The sequence below is a fragment of the Neltuma alba genome, unplaced genomic scaffold (genome assembly GCF_004799145.2).
Source record: "Neltuma alba isolate B1F8T4 unplaced genomic scaffold, ASM479914v2 tig00012856_pilon, whole genome shotgun sequence".
In the NCBI taxonomy this organism is placed as follows: domain Eukaryota; kingdom Viridiplantae; phylum Streptophyta; class Magnoliopsida; order Fabales; family Fabaceae; genus Neltuma; species Neltuma alba.
The window spans coordinates 21,333-47,305 of NW_021637239.1; the positions used below are offsets into that span (position 1 = coordinate 21,333).

General features: G+C 34.2%; 2 protein-coding genes across 2 annotated transcripts; one reads left to right on the plus strand and one right to left on the minus strand.

Annotated features, from left to right (window-relative positions):
- The first annotated feature begins 2,276 nt into the window (after window positions 1-2,276).
- LOC114731869 (cysteine-rich receptor-like protein kinase 2) lies at window positions 2,277-4,097 on the plus strand. Its single transcript, XM_028919114.1, has 4 exons — window positions 2,277-2,339; window positions 2,601-2,832; window positions 3,319-3,474; window positions 3,700-4,097. Exons 1-4 carry the CDS (start codon window positions 2,306-2,308, stop codon window positions 3,731-3,733), a joined length of 456 nt encoding a protein of 151 aa, XP_028774947.1. The 5' UTR covers window positions 2,277-2,305; the 3' UTR covers window positions 3,734-4,097.
- Window positions 4,098-4,958: 861 nt separating this feature from the next.
- Window positions 4,959-9,558, minus strand: LOC114731865 (cysteine-rich receptor-like protein kinase 2). Its single transcript, XM_028919108.1, has 8 exons — window positions 9,084-9,558; window positions 7,519-7,916; window positions 7,295-7,420; window positions 6,899-7,026; window positions 6,284-6,497; window positions 5,938-6,169; window positions 5,645-5,795; window positions 4,959-5,516 (listed from the first exon to the last, which is right to left on the minus strand). The coding sequence occupies exons 1-8, from the start codon at window positions 9,476-9,478 to the stop codon at window positions 5,202-5,204; spliced, it is 1,959 nt and encodes a 652-aa protein (XP_028774941.1). The 5' UTR covers window positions 9,479-9,558; the 3' UTR covers window positions 4,959-5,201.
- Window positions 9,559-25,973: the final 16,415 nt, after the last annotated feature.

A 25,973-nucleotide genomic window follows, 5' to 3' on the forward strand; every position in this document is an offset into this window, starting at 1 on the left:
CAAATTAATTAAGTATTTTTTATATTAAAGAGACCGAAGGGAGTGTTATAATTTTAATGATGAAGTAACATTTCTTTTGTGACTAAACTTACGTTGTATGATCATTAAACGTAGAAATCTAAGTCAAATATTTTTTTGTTATAAAATTTCTCTACAATACATGAATATTTTTTAAAAAATTATTTATATTGTTCTTCTCAAAGAAACAAATCCATTTCAATTTATAATAAACTTCAGGAGGCATGAAGCCTTGGCACTTCTCAGAATATAACATGAACTTTCAGATTATTTTTGTCCGTACTTATAGGGAAGGCAATTTTGTAGCTTATGTTTTCAGCTAATCGTAGTCTAACCTGTGATAATGAATTGTACAGGTTTGAGGCGCCACTAGTGAGACTTAGTGGGTGTTTTTTGCCCACGTTTTGTTTTGTTAATGAACATAGGTTTACAGGGTGTTTTGCCCTGTTTCTTGCCCAAAAAAAAAAAAAGTTCTTTAAAAGCCGTAGGGTGCAAGTAAATTTCAAGAAACCACTTTTTACATTTACTTTTAATGAAAAACTGGTAATAATTATTTGACACTTAAAAAGAAAAAGAAAATTGGCGAGGGAATTTTACTCCGTTGCTTATTTACTGTTTTTTTAAGTGTCTAATTTAAAAAATGAATTATATTTTAGACAAACGTATAAATTATAAAAAGCACCCACCCTATCCCAAAACCACAAGTTAAATAGGATCTGAGGGAGTAGAAATGAGATGGTCAAACTAATTTACATCTTTTAGAGACTTACTTATTTGTTACTTTGATGTGTGTTTAAAATGAAGGTATGAGAGCAGTCAAAGCTTCGATTCGGCTAGCGATAGTTGGAACAACGTAGTATGTGGGAATCAGACAATAAAAGATTCTCCGGCTCTTGCTTCAACTGTGCAACAAGTGCTAAGGAATCTAGGCATAGCAACCCCAAGAATCCCTGGTTCATATGTGGCCACCAAGACGCCTGTCCCTAACAGTAATGATCTGAATATTTATGGCTTGGCTCAATGTGTTGACATTGTCCCTCGAAACGGGTGCCAGACTTGTATTAACATTGCTTTAAGCCACTTTCAGAATTCCCTTACCAACACAGATGCCAAGAGTTACGATATTGGCTGTTTCGTGAGATACTCCACCACTGCCTTCTTTGCTCTTAATCAAACCGTTGATATCAACCCCTTCTTGAAACAAGAACAAGGTAAAGTTATAATCTTCAAATGCATAATTGTTGTATATATACATATTTGCTTTTACAGATGAAATTTTAATTAAGTCCCAGGCCAGCATATGAATATATATGTATATATTTATATATATGATTATAGGGAGTTATTTGCATAAACTTCAAATGCATCGTTGTACGTTGGAGCTTGATTAGAAAAGTTTCCTGCCCTGCAGGTTCAAACAATAAGGGGGCCATCATTGGCATTGTTATTGGATGTTTAGTGCTTTTTTTTATCTTCCTTGTTGCATTATTTGCGTGGATTAGATCACGAAAAAGCCAAAAAAGAGTTCCCAGAGGTAAACAAGGTCTCCAATTTGATTTTTCTCAGCATAAAAAGTCATGGGATTTCATCTTTATGAAAGGGGAAATCTCTGGCTTTTTTTTTTAATCAAAAAATAATGATGAGAAGTTGAATTGACTAATGTCGTGTTTAATAGGAGATATCACTGGAATTAGCATGTTGAAAGCCGCGGTTAATTACAATTAGGGGGATTTGAGGTCTGCAACAAAAAATTTCAGCATTGAAAATAAACTTGGAGAAGGAGGATTTGGTGCAGTATATAAGGTAACTATACAGTTTGATTTTCATCAATATTTTGATATAGATCATGTTCCGAAAGCGTACAAGCATGTCTCTTCTAATTGAGTTTTACATAGTGTTGTAAAAGATTACCTTTTTTTAAAATAAAGGACAAAGGTATAGAACCTCTAATTTGACACCTCTTAATCATCATGAATAGGGTACCTTGAAGAATGGAAAAATAGTTGCGCTGAAGAAATTAACTTTACGACAATCCAAGAGGGTAGAAGAAGAATTTGAGAGCGAAGTTAGAACCTCTAATTTGACACCTCTTAATCATCATGAATAGGGTACCTTGAAGAATGGAAAAATAGTTGCGCTGAAGAAATTAACTTTACGACAATCCAAGAGGGTAGAAGAAGAATTTGAGAGCGAAGTGAAACTTATACGTAACGTTCATCATCGGAATCTTGTCCGGCTTCTTGGATGTTGCAGTCAAGGCAATCAGAGAATTCTGGTTTATGAATACATGGAAAAGACCAGTCTTGACAGATTCTTATTTGGTATCTTCTATTAACCAACAAAGCTTGTATGGTTGCTCATGCAATTGCTATTATATTTCTTAATAATATTATGGCATATAGGATATTTTCAAATTAACAACGCAACAAATCAACATTGGCTTCTCTATTAACAAAAATGGATTCCTGTGTCATAACTTTATTCAAGAACTTAATCAATACATTGTGTGTGTAAATTTCCTATTAAAACATTTTGTGAATAGATTGTTTTGATGTTTCACCTTTTCTTTCTTTCTCTGCCAGGAAAAAATAAAGGTTCTCTTGATTGGAAGCAACGATATAATATAATTTTAGGAACAGCAAGAGGTTTGGTTTATTTACACGAGGAATTTCATGTTCGTATTATACATAGAGACATAAAGACTAACAACATCCTCTTGGATAATGATTTACAACCTAAAATTGCTGATTTTGGCTTAGCAAGACTTTTACCTGAGGACAAGACTCATCTTAACACAAGATTTGCAGGAACACTGTAAGTTGAAATAACTTCATTTATGTGATTTTCTTAAGTTTTGTTGAAGTTCTGGACTCTTCAAGGAAATGATAATACATATTATTATATTAATTGCTTATTGAATTATAAAATCAAGGGAAAGGAACCAAATTTTTGAACCCATTTCTAATATCCTAAGTTCTTTTATACATGATTCCCCAACCGCAATGATACATTTACCCACAACCTCAGAAATGTAATATGGTAGAGGAAAACTTACAATTACCCACGATGTTGAAGAAGATTAGTAAACCAGAGGGAGATAGGTGTAGTAGTTATTGCTTCTTCTTTCTTTCTTTTTTTTTTAATTTGTAGTAATGTGCACTGTGTCTGCATTCATGTCTATTTTAGATTTTGCTGGTTCTTTTTTCATACACATTTTCTTTGTTCCAAATAGTTGCGTTTGTATTTTTTGATGAGTCATTGTTATGATCTTTTAGCTGAAAAATATTATGTAATTTTCAGAGGATATACAGCCCCTGAATATGCAATTCATGGACAGCTATCAGAAAAAGTTGATGTATATAGTTATGGTGTTATAATCCTAGAAATTGTTAGTGGTAAAAGAAACAATGAATTAATGCCGATGGTGCTGATGAAGGCGGATTCCTCCTTCAAAAAGTAAGTTCTCATGATTGTTCAAAGCAGCATTTTTTTTTGGAGAAAATTATAAGTAGGACTCTTTTTACAACTCATGTTAACTCTTTTAAGAAAAGCCTTTCCTTTTTTATTAGTTCATTATATTTTGGTAATACATGTTCAAAAGAAATTAATTAGCCTGAGGTTTCTTTTTTCTCAATCTTTTCTCTATTTCTTGATCCTTTTCACTTTTATCTCATTTGGCAGGCTTGGAACTTGTATAAGAGAGGCATACATTTAGAATTGGTGGATGAGACCTTAGACCCTAATGATTATGATGCAGAAGAAGTGAAGAAAATAATAGAGATTGGTTTACTTTGCACACAAGCATCTGTAGAAATAAGGCCAAAGATGTCTGAAGTAGTTGCATTGCTCCAACAAAAGGATTTATCAGAGGATATGAGACCCACTATGCCTATTTTGATTGAAATTGGTTAAAGGTACATGGAAGACACTTGGATTTTAACCTCTGGTACCTTCTCTACATATGAAGGTGTGGCTTCAAGTTTTGAACTCAAAAAAGACAAAAGAAAACAAAAAACTCACAAGCATCTGTAGAAATAAGGCCAAAGATGTCTCGAAATGATTGTCCTTAATTCATTCCATTCTTGTGCGTAACTATATATCAAACTTGTATAAGTGTATGTGGATTGATAATTACATATACAATTTGATAGGCATGCATGTATACTTATAAAACCAATTATATTATATGTCTTGCGTATATGATTTCACTTGACATAAATTAATTGTTGAACAATTGGTTAGCCAACCAGAAATTTTCTCTAATCTTCCCGTGGTAAGATATGAACTCTGATATTTGAGGCTCCTGCTGTGAAGCTCAACATTAACATATAAGAATTCCAACCCAAAAAAAATATATATATATAAGAATGCTTCTATCTTGAAAAGTTGTTGGAGAATTTTGAGATTTTAATGAACTACGATATAACGAAAAGATAATGATAGTAATGTTATTCTAAGACCCAGTATCTGGGCAACATATAAAATACAACATGGTAAAATATATGTGGGATATAATGCTTTTAAGCTATGATATGCTACATCCGTTCCTTAATATATAAAGAAGATAAGTAATTTGCAAATATTAAAAAAAATTAGTTAAGTTATTTATTGACAATAAATTGATGTTATTTTTTCTAAAATATCCTTATTAATCATCAATATTAGAACTAACCTTAGTAGAAATTTCCTAACATGTTGTAATCGTCATAAGAATTACTTGGAGACAGAATGGATAAATATTGGAGACAAAATAAATTAAAGTCTTATACTTAGGACTAAATTGAATATTTAACTAGCTCTTATATTATAAGTCGAAGGTAGGTAGTATATTCATATAAACCTGTTCATATTGACTAGTGAGTGTTAGGTAGAATAATCTTCAGGAATGGCCGGTAGTTAATGAAGATATTATCTGCCTAGCTGCATCATATCAAGAAGTGTTGAAGCAAAAGCTAACATGTAGATATTCAATGTAGATAAGATTACCAATTTGAGTACACATAATTCAAAGGCACTGATTTATCTTACACCATAGGCCAAGTGGCCATCATTGCATACAAACATTGCTAACTGCAAAGTTGACGTTTCATTGTAATCAAATCTTGAGTAATGGAATGAAGAAGAAGAAGAACACTTTATTTACTTTTCCGTTGCTAATTGTATGATCATGCGTGTGAAGCAAATCACCTTCCTGATAAAATGGAAGTAGAGAGAACAGCATTTGATGAAGACGAACTGTGAGTGACAGAAGTGTCTCTTTTGGGCCAAGAAGTAGGATCAACATAGACAGGCATAGTTGGCTGGTTGTGCTCCATTAAGCTCTTTCTTTTCAGCATTCTAACAACTTCAGACATTCTTGGCCTTGCTGCAGGAGATGCTTGCGTGCAAAGTAGCCCAATTTCTATTATTTTCTTTACTTCTTCCGCATCATACTCGTTTGGGTCTAAGGTTTTGTCCACAAATGCTATATGCATTCCTCTCTCATAAAGTTTCCAAGCCTGGGATCAAAGTGATCATATATATAATGAAAAAAGGGTTAATTGTCTGACCACTAAATCCAGCACTTGAAATTTGTTCAATGAAATGCAATCCATTGTCATGTTTTTACTACTAGGAATTTACTTACTCTTTGGAGGAGGTATTCACTTTCATCATCAACCTTCAATGCACTACTTTTTTGTCCACTTATGATTTCTAGGATTACAACACCATAGCTATAAGTATCAACCTTTTCTGATAATTGTCCATGCATTGCATACTCAGGTGCCACATATCCCCTAAAAAAAACATATCACTGATTGCATAATGAAAAGTGTCTAAAGGTGTGATAGCAATGTTCCATTCTATCATCAACGCATGATTTCTTCTAATAATAATAAAAGTAAATAAATAGGATAAATTGTATGTGCATTCACTTACATTGTTCCAACAAAATTTGTATTAAGATGAGATTGGTCTCTTGGAAGAAGCCTTGCTAGTCCAAAATCAGCAATTTTAGGTTGAAAATCATCATCCAATAGGATGTTGCTCGCTTTTATATCTCTATGTATAACACAAACATGGAATTCCTCATGTAAATATGCCAAACCTCTTGCAGTGCCAAAAATTATCGCATAACGTTGCATCCAACTCAGAGAGCCTTTATTCTCACCTATTTTCATCACTTTACAGTGTAAGAAATAAGGATAAAAGAAGAATAGAAGAATTAAAGCTGATTCTCAAAACAATATAAGATATTCATTTAACAGATTGATTTTGTCTGTACCAAATAAGAATTGGCCAACATTGTTGTTTTTCATGTACTCGTAAACAAGAAGCCTCTCTTGGCCTTTATTGCAACATCCCAAAAGTCGAACAATATTTCGATGATGAATATTACTTATCAACTTCACTTCACTCTCAAAATCTTTCTCCATCTGTTCGGATTGGCTTAAATCCAATTTCTTGATAGCAACTACCTTTCCATTTTTCAAAGTACCCTGTTCAACAAAGACATTATACTTAAGACTAAAGAACATGCTTATAGTTCACCAAAAAGAAAAAGGGAACATGCTTATAGAAAGTTTTATTTATCTTCATTCAGAATGTGCAGATGTTTAACAATAAATTAATTTTGAAATGAACTATAACCTTTTAGTGAAAGATCAACCTTCGCTTTTTTTTTTTTTTTTATGAGCCCGATTCACATATGAGAGGACAAAAATATTAAAGAACTAATGAAATCTTGGCAGAGTGTGACAAACAATAGCACGCCTATGTGTGTTCACCCGGGAAAAAAAGAAAAAAAAGAACAACCTCAATGCAACAAGCCCAACAAGTGTCTCCCGATATAATGACATCAACTGTAATAATTAAAAAAGAAAAGTTTTATGAGGTCTACCTTGTACAAATCACCAAAGGCTTGTTCTCCTAGTTTATATTTTTCACTGAAATTTTTTGTCGCTGACTTTAGATCTTTATACCTATAGTTAACAGGGCCTTTTAACTCAGTTGCTCCCAAAATATCACCTGCAAGGAAAATAAAATTAAAGTAAAAAAATCTCGCGCAGCCAATAACAAATCATATGCAAAGCAATTAATGCAAGGATAAATGATCCGCTTGCCCTGAAATGACCTGGCCCAATAGGGAAATCCCAATTTATTGGCCCTTTCGATACAATCAAATAGAAGGGGGTTCTGTTTCTGACGGCAACATGGTATGGGGTGGTGGTCCCGCTTATGGGGTCAAATCAATAATTTCAAATTAAATAATAAAGACCATTTTCGGTTATCTTACCTTTAGGAACCATCTTCGATGACTTTGATCGCATATACAAAGCAAATAATGCTAGTATAATCAAAATAAAACATGTTCCTCCAACGACTCCACCAATAATAACGGCCTTCTTCTTGCTTGAATCTCCTACAAATCACAAGAAAAATGTTGACCCACTAAGTTTTCACCGAAAGCCAATGCAAAATATATATGGAGGCCATTTCAAGTTTACTGTAATAATCCACCTTGTTTCAAGAAGTGATTGATGTTAGTGGTTTGATTGTCAGCAAAGAAGGAAGTGGTGGAATATCTCATGAAGCAGCCGAAATCAAAAGTCTTAGCATTTGAGTTTGGGAGACAAATCTGAAAATTTCTCAAGGCAATGTTCAAGCAATTGTCGCAACCGCTTTGTGTGAGAGTCTCAACACATTGAGCAAAGGCATAAATGTTTGAGCCGTTGCTGTTAGGTACTGTCGTTTTGGTGGCTGCAAAGTAACCTGGGATTCTTGGTGTGGCTATTTCCAGATTCCTCAGAACTTGTTGCACAGTTGAAGCAAGTTCAGTTGAGTTTCTTGTTTCATTCCCGCAATTAATGTTGTTGCCCGCGTCTGTTGACTGGTCAAAGAAGCTACTGCTCTCGTACCTGCGTAAGATGCATGAAAAATCAGGTTTCTAATTAATTTTAGGCAAGGTACTGGAAACTTATTAGCTCAAGAGAGTCGATGGTGTAACCGTAATTAAATTGGAATCAACCCAATTATTAAAATAACATGTACAATTAAAATATAGATAATATGTATAACTCTGTAAATGAGTAATATTTAAATAGACAAGGCATTAACTCTGAAGAGTGGGGTTTCAAGCTTAGCAAAGAAAAAATATGTATAAAAATCAACCCGTCAACCTATTCAAAACTCTTGACCAGATCAGACTAATTCACTGGTCCAACCGGCCAACCCAAGTTGAGTTTTAATACCGTAATTTTAGGTAATTTGGATTCTGAAAAAGGTACAATCCTGCTTGCAATCATTAAAGACTTCATCATAACTAGTCATCCAAAATACGCGTGTTGTGCGTGTCACCCATGTATGTGCTCAACTGATATCCTGAATAACTAATTATGCAATTCAAATTCCAGGTACTATTTGACTCGAGCTGCTCTTCTGCATTTCTTTCCCTACTCGTAAAACCCAAACATAAAAATTACTTAAAGGGATATCAGTCTCTTCTCAACCCAATCACTGTTGAGAGCATTCAAAGTGGGTCATATTTGTCATTTCTCTGATTGGATAGACTTTTTGTGGAGACGAAGGAAGCAAAATAATGTAGTAACTCAACCTCTTAATATAATAGCTAGATATTCCCTTCGGTATAAAATATAAGTTAAAATTTTAAAAAAAAATTTTTTTTATAAAATAAAATTCACTTTTGTCCAAATATTGAATGAGTTTTTTTTTTTAATTTTACCCTCATATATTTTCTTTCTTCTTTAATTCATTTATTATATCTTTTACCTATTTTCTTCATTGATAAGGGTATATTAGAAAAGTCAAATATATACCTTACACATTTATCATTTTAAATTGATTTTAATTAGTTTTTTAATAAACATAATGGATAAAGTTTAGCCTATATTTTGAATCAAAGACAGTATTAATTTAAGGAAATTAAGAGAATTTTTTAAGTTAATTATTTATAATAATGAGGCGTTATTAGTTAGGACTATTGCTTTTTACCCTACCTTGAACAAATAGTGGCAAACTATACTGTCAGATTCAGCGATTCAAGAAAAGTCAAAGTGGCGCCGTACCTGATGAAGCAACCGTCGTATGTGATGTGGGCACCGTTGGAGGCGGCGGAGCAGTTGTGTCGGATCTTATCGGCGGCGAAGTCAAAGCAAGAGAGACAGTCGGCGATGGAGAGGTAGTTTCTGCACTGAAAAAGGCCATAAGTGGGGTTGTTACCCTCCACTGCTTGCTCCGTGGCGAAGCGTTTGCTCTGGTTGCTGATCTGCGTTCTCATGCTTCGAAACGTTGCGTTTAGGTTGTCTTGGAAGATGGACACGTCGCTGACGTTGATTTGGCTGCACCCTATCGTCACCAGAGTCGTCTGAGGGTCTGAAACGACGCCGTCCAGAGTCCACCATGACCAGACTGTGAAGCTCAACAAGAAGAAGAAGGGTTTTTGTCGCAGGTGAGGCAGCATGATGTGTTTCTCACTTTCAGGGAGCGAGAGAGATGAAGGAAGGAATCTAGTTGTCTTCGGTAAGCATGGTGTTTGAAGAACACTGCAACTGAATGTTTTACATATAGCTTCGAATATATCTTGCGTTGGTGAGGGGTGACTGATAACTCATTATTTTAAATATCTTTAAAAAATATTTTGAATAATTTTTAGAGAGTTATTAATACATTTTAAAAGCTTTCTAAAAATTAATTAAAAGATTTGATTTTGAGCATGATTTGGATATCATTTTATAAGTATCCTAGTTTTTTAAAATAAAATAAAAGCAGTTAAAATTTTATTATTTTATTTTTGTCTTCTTCTACTTCAATTTCTGTTAGTTTATTTATTTCTTTTTATTTTATTTGCTTTGCTTTTAAAGTTGTCTTTTGTTGTTTTTATTTTTTCCTCCTCTACAGGGGACGCACCGCTCAGGTGATGGAAAACAGAAAGGAGGACATTTGAAAAGAGTGGAACGTAGCGTTTGGATGAAGGGACTTGGGGGCTTTGCGAGGAGAAGGGAATCAGGAATTGACAGAGGGATTCATCATTGTCTAAGGGATATTCGGCTGGGTCTTGAAGAAAAAAGGCGGCCGAACTGGTTCGAAAGGAGGGGAAGATTTCATCATCGTCTTAGCCAGAGGGATCTTGGTCTCTGCTTTTAGGGAGCTGCGGAGCTGGTTCTGGCTCGACAAAGAGAGGGAGGCGCCGAACTGGTTGTGGCGAAGGAGGAAGGAAGGCCGCCGAACTGATTGGCGCCTTCTTTGCTGCACCCAGACAATAAATTTTAGGCCAAAAAATTGAACTCATCGGCAAGCCAAATGCAGGTTCCAGGATACTTCGTCTAGATTTGAAGTTGGAATATCAATATTGTATATTTTATGCTAATGAAATTAACAATTAGGGTTAAAAAATTGAAAAACAAAACACTTTATAAAATTAAAGAATTAATTGAAATCTTATATAAAATTATAAGGCCAATTAAATATGCAATTTTATCTTTGTTTTATTCTTGTTTTCTTTTAAGTTTTTGCATCTCTTTGATTCAACATTTAGTGGGTGTTTGTGAATGCTTAAAAGTATTTTTTAGAAGCATTTTTTTTTTATAAAATAAGATAAATTTTTTCATATATTTATTTTGTAAACCATAAAAATATTTTTAAAATTATGATTTTATTTGTATCCAAACACCTCCTTCTTGTGAAAACATTTATTAAGTTATGGTGAGATGATGGAGGAAAGATGGAAAAGTAAAGTCAGAAAATGTTCGATTTAATAAAATCTCTTCCGTGATTTAGTGTTGGATCTAAAACATTTCGTTTTATTCTCTTTCTCTATACAATCACACTTCACCTCTTTTTTGAGATATGATTAATTAATTAATCATCTAAATACATACAGGTAGTTTTTTACTTAAGACCTGTTTAAAATGATTTATAAATAGCTTTTTAACAGTGATTTATAAAACACAAGATAAATATATTATAAGAGTTTTGTTTTTATTTACATGAATCATGTTTGTAAATCATTTTGAATGCCATACCAAACACAACCTTAATATACGTTAGAGGCCTATATATCTAAGTGATGATTATTAGTACTTCGAAAGTCATGGGTTGAGCTGATTGAAATCTACATCGTCATGATCACCATGTAGGGGCATGAAAGCGACTGCACAATATGTAACACCCCGAATTTTATGATTTAGGATGAGTAGAAAAGAGAAAAATTTATTAAAATTATTTATTTGCCAAATAAAGGGGGAAAATTATGGAATAATGATTTTTAGGGTTTAGAGACATTTTGGAAAAGGTATTTCCCCAAAAATGGCTTAAATAATTTTAATAGATAATTTTAAGAGAAGAATGGTTTATTTTCTCTGGAAATTATGGAAAAATACTTAGAGATTTATATTTAATCTGAGAATTTTAGGATAACTAGTTGTGATGGATAAGAAAAATCCATTCAGGATATTTTGGTTTAATTTCTGGATATATCTTATATTTCAGAAAAATAGGAGAAGGGATAGGATTGGAAGAATAAATATTTAGAAGGGCAAAATGGTCCAGCAATTATATAATATATGTGCTGCCTCCTCCTCAATACGGCTGAATCGTTTCTCCGTTGCACAGCTGGTCTTCCACGCGTCTAAATTCACTCCTCCATGTAACAGCTGGTTACCATGCGTCTAACTCACTTCATTCGGTGTCCAAAAGAAAAGAGAAGGAGAACGAGAGAGAGAGCACGAGAGAGAGACAGACAGAGCTGAGAGACCGAGAGTAACTTGAGGAAGTTGAAGCCGACAAAGAGGTGATCGGAGGAAGAGATTTTCACAGGCAACCGTGATTCTTGGTCAAGGTAAGTCTCTGAAATCGTTTTCCCACTTTAAGTTCTTCACTGGTCGATGTTTCTGGGGGGATTTAAGTGAGTGAGAGACGGGTAGTGAGAGAAAGTGAGTAAAAGGATACAAGCTTCGGTGAGCTAGTGTTTTATGGCCGATTGAAGTGTATGATACCGGTTTTTGGGCTTGCATGTAAGGTTGATGCTCTGTTTTGAGATTACCGAACAGGGGCTTAATTTTTGGAGCTATGGATGTCGGTTTCTAAGATCTTGGGAAGAAAGAAAACCGAGTTACGTGTTGATTTTCTTATCTGCATGTGATATCTGAAAGGCTGTGTCGATGCTCTGGTTCTTGGTGGCCGAAACTGATAGATATAAGTGTATACATATATATGTTTTGCGTATGTGTATTCGGTCTAAAGGTCCTTCTTTTCGTCTCTGTTTCTTGATTTCCCTGACAGAGCATGTTATTGCTGTGATGGCGTTAGATACTGCTGAAACAGGGAGATATATATGTATATGTGTATATATATATATATAACTCGGGAAAGTTGAAGTCAGATTCATGTATGTATAGTAAAAGCTGATTGCAAGTGATTGGGTGTTTGTGTTGTTCTGGCCGAATTGAGACTGTGTTTTCCTAACCATAAGTGTCGGGTCTTAATGGAAAATTAAAGGGGAGAACCGAAGCTTATGTGAGTATATATATATAGAATGTGTGTGCTTTGTTGCTGTCATGGCACTCGAATTCATGGAGCTAGGGGTAATAGTCGCAGATTTGTCTTAACAAATTTATTATATATGTATATATGTATGTGTGAAGATGCCGTGAGGAGTGAGTTTGGAAGCTAAAATCAGATCGGAAGTGAAAAGTGATACACACACATGGTGCGAGGAAAGAAGGAAACTAGATTAATATATGCATGTGCTGTTTGGTTGCTGTTGTCCGTGAGGTTGATAATTGGGAAAGTTGGAATTTTCGAATTATTGAAGTTAAATAAGGATCTTAAAGGTATATGAGTTGCTAATAATAACTAGAAAGGTTTGTAGATTTATTTTGGAGTGTCAGATTAAATTATTTGGTGGAATAAGGAAAAGTAAAGTAACACTATGGGTCGAGATAAGGAAGGAAGTGTTCCAAAGAGAATAGTTTGAATAAGAAAAATTATCCAAGATGATCAACTATTATGTAAGGGTAGAGATTAAAGAAGATTTGGGACTTAAAGAGAGTTATTTAATTTATGAATTACAGTTGGATCAAATATTGATCTACCCTTACAAACATGATAGGTTTTGATATATGCTCAAGCTCACCAAGAAGCAGAAAGAAAGGAGAACGGTAAGGTTTTATTTGGAGGGAAGCAGACCAGGTAGTAGTTCTTTCCTCCCTTACACTTGTGTATGATTGCTGCATGTCTGTTTGTGCCATATTGCTGTTTAAAGCATGAGAACATGTAATCCTTAATTCCTTGCATGGATTATTTAGCTGTGATCATGTGCAGCTGATAGACATGGGGCAGTGATTGCCAATTATTTGCGCTTTATTTATTCAGCTTGTCTAATAGACATGGGGCAGTGATTGCCAATTATTTGCGCGGCAGTGATTGCCAATTATTTGCGCGGCAGTGATTGCCAATTATTTGCGCATTATTTATTCAGCTTGTCTATCTGTCATTGCGTATAAATGCTTAATTGCATTAGCTTGCAAGGTTATGTTCCACTTTGGCTTGTTTTGCATGCTTTATGTGATCTGCACATTTGTTTGATGGAAATTACTACTACGGGGATTCTTCGGAATCTCACCCCCCAATTTATGATGAACAGTGAAGGCTAGTAGCTAGAAGGACAAGGAGGTTATTTAAGAAGAAGGTGGGCTGGTTGAAGAGCAGAGATACCTGTTATAATTCTGTAAATTTTATAGCAAAATATTTGGGCAAGTAACTTTACTTGCTTTATGGAAATATTATTTTGTATCCTCTAGAAGAAAGAGGTGAGCATTGCCAGGTGCACGTATATGCTGTCAACCAAAAGCGTTGCTTTATTTTTAATATAATATTATAAGATTGTATAGTATGAAATTATTTTAGATGATAATAGATTAAGTTGAAAGCAGGGTTGATATTTGATCACTCATCAGTTATCTGAAGCTTTGAAATATTTGATCAACGGATTCTAATGTTAAAGGAAAAAAAAATCCTTGTCTTTTCCCAGGACGGAAACCTGGCGTTAGTGATTCACAGACGTTAAAATGATCCTATTAGTATATAAAAGTGAAGTGTTGCACAATATATCACGAAATGACTAATTATTAATTTGCTGACTGTTGACTCGACCCTCACAAGTCGCTCCAAGAACCCCAACTTACGTCTTCATCACGTTACCATCATCTTGCATCCTAGCTAGCGGCCTAAAAGGACACAATGGCGATTTCGCTTTGTCATCCAAAAAAAAAAAGTAATTCTTTGCAATAACTACTGGAATCCATTGATTCAAGACAAGTCAAAAGTTAGTTGACCTCTTATGGTCAAGGACTCGCTCTTTATAATAAGACTAATTAATAAAAGGGTAAAACTAGTATGGGAAAACAGTCAATTGCTATAAGTAAATAATCGAGTACTCTTTCAGTTCTAAATATAACACTTTTTTTATTATTATTTTTATAATATAAATTATACTATAAAAAGGGTCTTATATTTAGAACGAGAAAATTATCTAAAAGTGGCAATTATTATGGAGGAAGTAACAGGAGTGCTGATTTCCTAGCCACTCATATATATATATATATATATATATATTATCGCTACCTCTTGTTTGCCCATTTATTATCCAACTTATTTCCCGAAGACTCTGTCCTATTTTGCATGTTGATGTTTTGAGTGTGACTCTATCCCCTCAAGTGGGACTCTCGTTTTGCTTCTTTTCTATTATTGGGTCTCTGAATCATTAATTGATTCTTTAATAGAAATAAAATAATAATATTCACATTTCACCCAAAAAATAATAACGTTCACCATTGCCGTTTACTTTGAAGGCACCATTTGCCCCTATTGTGAAATTGGCACGAGGATGCTACCTATAGATGTTTAATTATTGACCCTTGCTAATTGCTCCCGGCCTCAGAGATATCCACCTTGCGTCTACTCCCGGGTTTTTATCGAGTTTTTCCTGTTTGTACCGGGTTGTTTGGAGAACAATTCATCTGCTAAACCAAAGGCCCGTTTACTAGTTTTCAATTTGAATCAGTCGATCCGGTGTGATTTTTCGAATCTTAAAAATATGTCTAGTTAACTCATTTTTCATAGTTGTTAGCTGCCTTGTATTAGTTCTCTGCCTTAATTTTGCAAGCTATATTAATTAATCTGATTTCCTCTTCTATTTTTTAAAATCTGTTTCAAGTGCATACTAAATTAAACCCACCCAACCCCCAAAAACATACATATAATGAGAGGAAAAGAAGGAGAAAGGACAATTATGTTGAAACAACTACTAAGAGAGTTGTTTTAGTTTAATTAGAGGTAAAGCTTCTGCTCGAAAAGGTTACTTGGCTCAATAAAACCCAAAAAACTGTTTTTGGCAGTGGGGATGCATGCTTAGTGCTTGTTGGAATGATGATTAGGATTCCCAAATATATTTATTGGACAAAATTTCTCTAGTACATTTAGTTTTATACTCACAGAAAAATATTTTTTTTTATAAATTGAGATAAACTTCTCAACATATTTACTTTATATATTGTAAAAAATACTTTCAAAGCTATAATCTTGTTCCTACCCAAACGATCCCAAAATAGATTTTTAATAAAATTAAATAAGGAGATATCTATTTCAGATTCACTTTGAAAAGGTGGTGATCATCAGGGAGAAGTGGAAGAAGACAAAAGACTTGTACAATCCTCAAAAACAACTTTTTAATTATAATTTTTGAAATACAAAATAAATAGGAAAGAGAAATTTTATCTCAACTTAAATTTATAAGTGCTTATACTAAATAGCGCTGAGTACGTTCCACTGTAAGCGAAAGCTGAGATAGAATGGATGAAAAATTTTAATGATTTCAATGTAAAAAAATTCATAAAAATAAATTTAAATTAATACCTTTTATATTATAATATGTACTATAAAATTTCACTATTAATACCTTTTAAATTTAAAATATTATAATATTTAGGAAGAGTATTTTTTTCTTACATATTTTCACTATTAACATTTTACAATTCTATTTTTAAAAATTGTCGTGCTGTGAGGTTTTGTGACTCTTTGAATTATTGCTTCTGTCAATGAATTCATCTCCCAATCGAGGAGGATCGATACATGTTTCGATGCCATATTGAACTAATCGTTCGACTGACTAAGTTTGGAATATCCATTAGGCCAAAGGAATTTCCTACCCTGTGCCAGAACGTGTGATGTTTTGATTCTTCTATAATTCGTTACAATCTTCTTTTTCTCCTTTGCGGATTGGTTCTTTTCAGTACTCGGTGTCCGCGATTTCAACTGTGATTTCTTTGATTAAGTTCAGGTAACAATGATGTAGCACAATGTTGCATACATGCTGTAGTTGTTAATGTTACCTGATCAATAGTAGATCCTGATATTAAATTATTTGCAGCTCAAGACCAGACTTTGATAGTTTTTGGCGTCACTAAATGATATGAAGCTGTGAGACTTTGCTCAAGAATTTATGAACTTTTACTTCATTAGTGGTTTTCCTAGCTAGTTCCACCAATACCAATGCCAGCATATATTTTCTGAACCGTTATGTTGTGCAGCCGGACAAGATCGCTGCTGTAGAGACGCTGGACAGGAATTGTATTCATCTACTCACTTCACTTGAGGTCAGAGACGGAGTTGCGCACTTTCATTCCCGCATTGGCTGGGATTGAGGTTGGAGTTGGCTAGGCTTTGCAAAGGTTTAAGACCAGTAGGCTGCGATATGGCGTGGATGCCGCGAATCTTTGGGACAAATTTGACATCAACACTAGGTCCTTCTGCACCTTATTCCTCTAGATTCTTCTCCAAATCAGCTCCGTACATCAGTAATGCCTCCTTCCTTTCTCTACCATTTCTCCATGCTTCATTTTCATTCACTATTTGATATGCCCAAAGCAAAAATATCGGACAATTTTGGTAATTGTAAAAGCGGCCCTGTCAATGTGTAGATTTTAGCTTCGTAATAGCTGGTCTATTCAAAATCTGATCCCCCCCCCCTCTTTGAATCTCTTGCACCTCTTAGTGCTGCCATTCGTTGGGATAAATGGGAATGAGGGTTTCATTGTTTTCTCGTTGTTGAGTTTGTATAACTTGGAGAAATAACCTGCTTTAAGCCTTACCCAGGATTAGCTATTCTAGAATTAAACAAGTGACCATGCTTCTTCAGTCTTAAAGTGTCCTCACATGAGGATAAGTCTTCTTGTTATTAAGTGGCAGACCTATGGATACGATAAAGTCTTGTTTTGACGCTTGCTACTGCCGCAAAGGTTGGAATCCCCGAGTTTGTAAATGGAATAGGGAATGGAGTTGAATCCCATGTTGCTAAGCTTGAAACAGAAATTGGTGACTTCCAGAAGCTTCTCGTCTGTCGTACCCTCAAGCTCAAGAAGCTGGGCTTTCCTTGCAAACATGTAATCCCAATCACATCTCTGCTTGCTTTCTCTCCATGCAGATACAAGAACATATTATCATTTGTAAAAGCACCTATGCATATGCCTTAATATTCATGCATATATGTCATGTCAATGACCAATATCTTGTGTCTTCAAGATATTTCTTAAATTTTTAAATTCTTGGTAATTTCTCTTAACACCTTTGTTGCTGAACTTTCATTGTTGTCTCTATTTTTTTGTACAAATTTATGGATTTATCATACACTTTGTTTCTGTTCGTTAAATCCTTCTTTTCTTTGGCTGGTGTCATTATTCAAATTTTAATATTTTTGTTTTCCCACCAAATGCCACTTTATGAACCAGATCTGTTATGCTCAGGTCCTTTTTATTTGGAATTTGTCTTAGAATCTGTTAGCTTCGTGTTTTTTACCTTTTTATTTTTTGGCTCAGAATGGATGCTTACCCAGTTTTCGCCAGAAAGTATGCCAATAGTGCAGCATTATTTCCTGGCATCTTGCTGGTATAATTTGACAGTACGATTATGTCCTATGGCTATGCTTCATGTACAGAACTTTATTGGATTCTAGAAGAATAAGCAGCTGGAATCTGAATTCACCTTTATTGAAGTGGATGATAGATGTCAACCGTCTTATTTTGTTCCGCTGCTAAAAATAATTGTAAATCTCACTAGTGCGTGTGTTATATTGCGTTCTGATGTTGCACGTCATCTTCTTACAGCTGATTGAAATATGCACACAAGTACAGGCTGGGATTATGGAGGCCTCGAGCTGAACTAATCAAATCGTGATCGGTTTCTTAATAACTTTTCTTTATCACACCTGAAGTTCTAGATGCGCCAATATGTGAATGCTGGATTTGGTATTTGCACCGTTGAAACACGAGACTTGTGCTAATTGACCGTCGGTGTGGCTGGTGCATTTACTGCATTTGTCTAATCGTATGACTTGTTTTTGGCAAGTATGACACTGATGAATTGAATGATTCAGCAATGCTTCATTTATTCCATGATAGCTATTGTAAAACTCAACGATGCTCTTTATTTACTCTTTTTTTTTTCTCCCCCCTGGTGTCAAGCGCATGTATCTTCTTATTCTACCAAGTCTATTTGAAACACTATCAATCCTTAAAATGTGAGCACTTTTAAACTTTGGTTTGTTACGTCATGAGGAATAAATCCTTTCTCTTAGGTATAATCTGATCAACGAATGCTCTTTAGTTTTGCAGTCATGTGCGTCCCTTCCTAATTGTTCAATAATTGATCAGATCTGATATTAACTTGTGGTTGAATTATGAAAGTATGATGTGAATATGATTATGACAATAGTAAAAATGAAATTAATGCAAACATGGAAGAAAAAAATGAAAAAAAGATAAATTTAATTTTCAGATAGGTACGAAATGCAACTTATAGAAAGATCTAATCCTATTTCAAAAGTTATAACTTATATATAGGATTAACGACCACCGAAAGTAACAATTAATGGAACTTACCATCCTCCCACTTTCTTTTTCGTTTTTTTTTTTTTTCCTTGGGTGCTTAAGGTCGTAGACCTGCTGAGTATGGGGGCCATAATCAATGCAATGCTTTCAAAAGTGAAAACACCATTCCACTCAAAAGAAAAAGGTAGGCTTCAACTTAATTTAAGGCCAAACGCTTTGTAGTATAATAGCATTGATGCTTTTCTATAGATTGTAACTGAGAGGTCATCGGTTCAATTCTGCTTATAATCTCAAGCTGTTAGTGCCTGTCCTTTTAATTAAAAAAAGAAAAAAGAAAAAAAGCATAGATGGTTACAGAATGGTTTGTCCTTGGGCTTCAAATGTCAGTACGTGCCTGGGGTTTCCCTTTCTTCAAGGATTCATGTCTTGGTTCCTTGTACAATACTTATTTAACTCTGTGGTGGAGCTCCCATTGTGCTGTGGCTATCCATTCCCATTCCATGGCAGTTATTTAGCAGGGATTCCATGGGCTTGATTTCCTTAGAAATTGATGTGGCAAGGACCAGAGTGGTATAGCTTCAGTATCAGTTACTGTTCATATGAGAGATAGCACGCAAACCAAAGAGTATATGATACTCTTGATAAGCCATAATTCATTAGAGATTTATAAGATGCATAAAGTATTTTGATATTAACATGCTTTACTCTCATTCTATTCTCATAAAACAGATTTCTTTAAAAACAAAATTAAAGAGGTAGGTACTAATAGCTTGAGACTGCAAGCAGGATCAAACCCTTGATCTACCATTTATAGAGGAGCTTTTATGTCACTAGGTGACAAGACTGTTTGCCATAAAAGAGAAATTTAGAATGCATATCAAGATTATTACTTAGAACACTTGCTTGGGCTGTAGGCATTATGAATATGTAGCAGCCTACAATACAGATAGTACAAAAAAACATAATAAATGCTAAATTTAGTATATATCGTGTTTATTTAACAGTTAGTCAGAAGATTTGACTTCCATTTATTGTGAAAGATAAAGCAATCCCAGTACATTGTTCTAACTCTCAAAATAACTGGAGTCAAATCTCCTCTAGCTGTCATAAATCTGATATTTTTCAAAATAAAGAATTCATGTAAAGAGATTACCTCAACCTGTTTCCATGATGAGAACCTCGTCCTCAATTCATTGTTCAAACATTGGCAAGCGAAAAAAGGACACTTGATGCCAAGATTGAAGATAAAATTTCTTAAAGGAGTTCATGCTTATAAATCATGTGGCTTAAAGGCTAACTATGATGTTATCAAGCCAGTGGCCACAGGATAAAACAAGCAGAATAGTGGAAGTAAGAACCAAAAGACGTATCATATATTCATAGTAGCCCAAGAGTAGAGCTGAAACAGATTAACTTGAGACAGAAGATTATCGATCCTCAGGTGCCAAATCCAAGATCCAGATGGAGCAGCACATTTCTTGCATGGGGAAGAATTTATGAACACAGTAGATCAGTAAAACTCCAAAGAATCAAGACAATGAACATGCTAAGAAACTATAGTTAACTCCAATTGATTGATTTTGGCCTCTTGGTGCATGCCCAGATTCCAAATAAGTAAGAAGATTGACAGGATAAATTTTTAAATCTGGTCATAAGAGGAGTAAGCACAGGACAACACCAATTAACAAGACACAAATACCAAAAGAATTTCAAAAGGGGAGAAACTCTTAAAGCTTCAATGCCACCCTCCCATGCATGAATGTGCATGTCTTGTGTAGACAGATATACACAAAATAATTTCACTAGAGGAGTAGGTACAGGACTGTACCAATACGTGACAATTTAATTTGAAGTTTGAGCAAATTCTCTGAGTTCAGTAGGTTCCTCTCTGCACCATCAAAATGAAATGGAATGTGTAATCCTGGTTCAATAGTTATGACCTGCAAAATAAATAAATGAAAAAGAACAAATTGTTAACTAATATGTGAATGAACGATGTCAATCAGCACGGCTATAGCATGCAAACAATAAAACTCTTGCATGATCGCCATGTTCCTATATAAGGAAAGGGCAAAAATTGTCATTCTCGGCCAGAAAAATATCCCTGGGTGTAATTTTTTAAGACTTCCTTCAGTTAAATGTAGCATGCTTTAGAAGACCTTGACTATCAAATACTTTTAAACATATTAGCTGGAAATATCTGTTGCTCTTAGCGCATCCAATGAAACTCTATAGGACTAAGGCAGGAATGAATATGGACACGTTATATAAAGTTCCAGTGGTTGAGTTCATCTCAAGTTTAGAGAAACTTAAGGCAAGAAAACTTACAACACCTGCCTTGAGAGGATAGTCATAGCTGATCCTTGAACAATCATGTATATCCACTACCAAGTAGTGAGCTAGACCAATAAAAGATGAACATACAGGTCCAGTCTGTATTTATCTTTTCAAACTAGCCTAAAAATTTGTAGAGCCAACAAATAATTCTACTAATCTTTGTACACAGAGATTAACCAAGCTGTATTTTTCAAGTATGCATAAAGAAACCGATAGAAGTGGGGTTCAGTGTATGGTAGGCACTGCTTGGAACACCTCTCAAAATTCCAATCCCCTTGAGTCCTTTCTGGAGCATTTCAACCTAAGCAACCAGACCATTTCAAATAATGTAATTAAGGTAAAGAAGCTTCAAGTCTGAAGTAGTTAGTTGAATAAACAGAAAGATCAAGTGAAGCAAAAGTAAAGTGCCAGTAAAAAACATACCGTTCTAGCAAAAGAGATACTAAAAAGTTGTCAGAACACACATATGACTGTTGCTGATTATGCAAAATAGTATGATGGGTTAAACACTTATAAGATATCGGTCATCATGCATAGGGTTGATTGCCTCAACCAATATGGCATAAAAATTAAAAATCTTTTCTTTTGGCACATTAATTCAAAATACAAGGAAAAAAAATATATCGGAAACTGTTATTAACCTTTACTCTGTTTTTTTTTTTTTGGGTCCTTAAGTGTAAACATTTAGAGAGAGAAAAGCTTGATGACTGAGAATTGTTACAACTCTCCTTTCAGTTAGTCGCTGTGCCATTCTATAATGATAGAATTCCTAAATACTTAAATGCCCTAAATTTGAAATATGAAATATGAAAAAAAATTAAATAACCCTTAATTTGAAATATGAAATATGAAAAAAATTAAATAACCATAATAGTTAAATAAACAACAACTTTAATTTATCAAATAAGAACAATTAAGATAGCAACAACTAATTTCACAAAATAAATTGTTAAAATTGCTACGCTTTAAAATTTTTGAGATGAATTTGCACGCAAAAATCTTTTAGGCGCCCAACTGAGTGAAAATTTTTGAACGAATTTGTATCTTAACCTTTCAAAATACCTCTTACTTTATATAGGAATTAAGACATTTTAAATAACCATATGAGATTCTCATATTTTGTTAATTGATGTCTTTCTCTAAAACTTAAATTTAAGACCTTATTTAAAAAAGTCCTGATTTTATAGTAGGTCAGCCCAGCTGTTGTTTCTTATTATATCACACTATCGCTTGTAAGGTGACTTCCACGATACCTCATGATGCTAGTCTTCTCTTTTTTCCCTTTCAGTCATTGCTGAAAATTTGAAAGTCTTCCAACCCCATCATGCAAATTAGAAGTCCTGCTTGACTCTAGAAGCAAGCGAACAAGTCAAATGGACCACACTCACAATTTCAAAGCGCGTGGGGACGAGGCTTTTCTTAAATTGCTTTGCCATCCTTTGCATATATTAATGTTGCTATGCACCCTTCAAGAATTTGGAAATGAAATGACGATATTGAAATGTGGAGAAATGGCTCCATTATCCCTCTGACTCACCTGCCTTATTAATTCTTTTCTGATAAAAAAAAATTATAGATACTTAATCCTCAGCAATTTATTTATCCACAAAAAATATTTTAAATCAAAATATATCCCCATCTGCTGTGGCCAAATTATATATGTTTATACATATATAACTGAAGATTTCCTTTTGTTAAAAAACACAAAAATATACAGTTTCAAACATCATTTTCCTATTCATCTGAGTTACTTTCAAATGCGTAATATTGTCAGAAATGTTTACTAAACTTAATCATAGTAATTAGCGAATTATACACATCTCGAAGGACATGATCATTTTCATTTCATTAATTATTAATAATAGTGGGAGATGAGAGGGATATTCACTCAGAAAAAAAAAAAGAAAATCCAAGTCATATTCCGTTCTTTAGAAAACACAAATAATATTTTATTATGTCTTTTTTTTTAACCAGCATATTTTATTATTTCTAGTTCTTTGAGGGGAAAAATAAAATGAGATGACATGTGTGTATATGAATATGTGTTTGTGTTAAATGGTGCTGCTTGTTTTAGGTTTGGTGTCTCGTGAGAATTTCTACTCCATTATTTAATTTTCTTAAAAAACATTAAGAATTTAATTTTATGGTGAAGTAAATGTCCCAAAAATTTATAAAGAATAATTGAATTAAACATTTTTATAACTTGATCAAACTCCTTTTACATATATATACAACTATATATACTGTTGGCAAAAAAGGAAAAAAAAAAAAACTGTATGTACTATCCGGCACTACATATTTGTGTCTTCGGTCCAAGTAGGAGTTATTTTTTTTATAGAATACAGTTTATAATGAAACGAATTCAATAATTTGATTGGATATAAAAAAGATATGAGAAGTCAATTTCCGCACATCTTAATAAGACGAAAATAAATCGCATTATTCATAATATATAAGTAATGTGGTTTTCCATTGATTTTATATGTTATATTAACAATTAATATTTATAGTATATAAATGAGGATATACAATAGATTTATCAGAAAAATTGAAAATAAAAATGAAAAATTTAGTTCAGTCAAGTCAACCAAGGCAGCTCAAATTATATATAGCTAACCATAAATTTATCCCGGTCCCTTTTGGCCGAGCACTTTAGAAAAGTTCAAGCACAGTGCCAACTTTTTTGTTGCTCTCTCTCACACATCCCTTCTTCCTCCCCCTTCCCCTCCCCTTCTCACAGAGCCAACAATCAGATTTTTTTTTTGGTCAAAAAGGGCCAACAATCAGATTGATCGATGGTTCAACCTCCTGATCTCTTTCCTCTCTCATGGACCTTCATATTCTTCACATTTGGGATCCTAGGCGGGGTCGTTTCGGATCCACAGACCCATCTTCTGAACAGCGAATGTAATCCGTACTTCATTTCCAACGTATCTCTGGCCTCCAATGTCTCCGTCTTCAACCAAAACCTAAACGGAACTCTGCGAGACATCAGAGAGCAGATCTGTGTCCAGAACAAGCACTTCGTCACGGCACAGCAAAGCAATGGAGGAAATCCCGTTGCTACGCTTTTTCAATGCAGAAACTATCTCTCCGTCGCCGACTGGGTAGCCTGCTTCAATGCGGCTAGCGATCAAATCCGCTACCAATTAGTTCTAGATCCAACTATAAATAAAATATAGTGGCAACCTAAATCATTCTCCTAGGGAGCAATTTTGGAATTCTAATTGCAAAATGGACCTAGTTATTTATATGCAAATACAGTACCGCTACTCTAGAATGATGCAAGCATACTCTAAATGCAAATTTGTTATGATTATGCACCTAAGCAAACAAATGCAGACTACAGCTATATGTTTAATGCAGATAGGGATGTGATCCCAAATATAGGACCTGGCTTAGGTTCCCGGCAATGGATAGGCGTAAAAAATAATTGGGACCAAGTTATGGAAGGTACTGAGAGGGTGGTTCTTTCTGGGGGGAGGGTACTGTTAAGTGGAAGATAGAAAAGTATGACATGTTCTCTCTTAAGTTTGCCTACATTATGTGAAGAAAGCTTATGAAGCCTTGTTTAGTAGATAATTTTTTTCTCCACAAATCTCTGGGAATGGTGAACAATGGGAAGCCTGGCTGTGGAGGCACACTGAGATTACATGCGAAAGTATTTAGATGCTTTTATGCTGATCAGTTTGCTTAATGAGTCTGAGGCGTGCATGGGATGGACTCGATAAATGATTCTGCATATTCCAATTTTGTTGATCCAACAAAGTGGGACAATAGAGGCATACTCAAAAGAGATATAATTTAAATGATTAATTAAATTACTACCTCCAGTCCTAAATATAAAAACCAATTTGTAATGTAAATTAGCTTTTATATTTAGAACCAGAGATAATATTTAAAGCTTAAATTATATGACATTATGTTAGTTCTTAATAGCAGTAAAATTGAAATTTTTATTTTAAAAGTAACATCAAGAATTAAATTTTTATGTTTAAATTTCCTAAACAAATTTTTGCCGCTTTAAGAGGGTTACCCAAGATGAGGCGTACTCTCATGAAAATGAATGTTAAAAAAATGGCTTGGGCAAGCGACATAAATTTGATCCATGTAGCTCTTAACCTCCTGCAGTTATATTAATTAACCTGAGTGAGTGCATGGTCCCTTTATAGGCATAGCAATAGTAGAATATAAGTAAAACCTAGTGCCGTTTGAAAAACCGAAATGATCAATTAAGTTGGTATACCATCTCTGCCTGAAGATCTTTGCAGAAACTACTTTGCCGTAATCAAGTACCTATAATAGGGTGATTCTTTTGAATGTTTTCTATAACTGAAATTATCTTCCTCGTTTATTCTGTGTTTCCATATTTCAGGGGAACCCTTTTTTGGGTGGGTTTGATCACCATCCCTTGTGTGCAGTTCTGTGTATGAAATTCTTCCATCAATATTTCAGACAAGATATGACATTTTCCTTCTCTGCTTTTATGCTATGTTCTGGTGATAATGTATATTTGTTTGACCTGATTATGGGTAACCATTTTAATTCACATTTATACAGCAAAAGATGAAGACACCCAACTAGACTTGCTGAACGAGGATACAACAACATAGTCGTGGCAATGACAAACTACCCAGATTATATTGCACAATTCATGTTTCAATGTTTCATTGTACTCAAATCTTCAGTAATGTAATGAAGGCGAATGCTTACTCCAGTTTTTTCCTTCTTCAATAT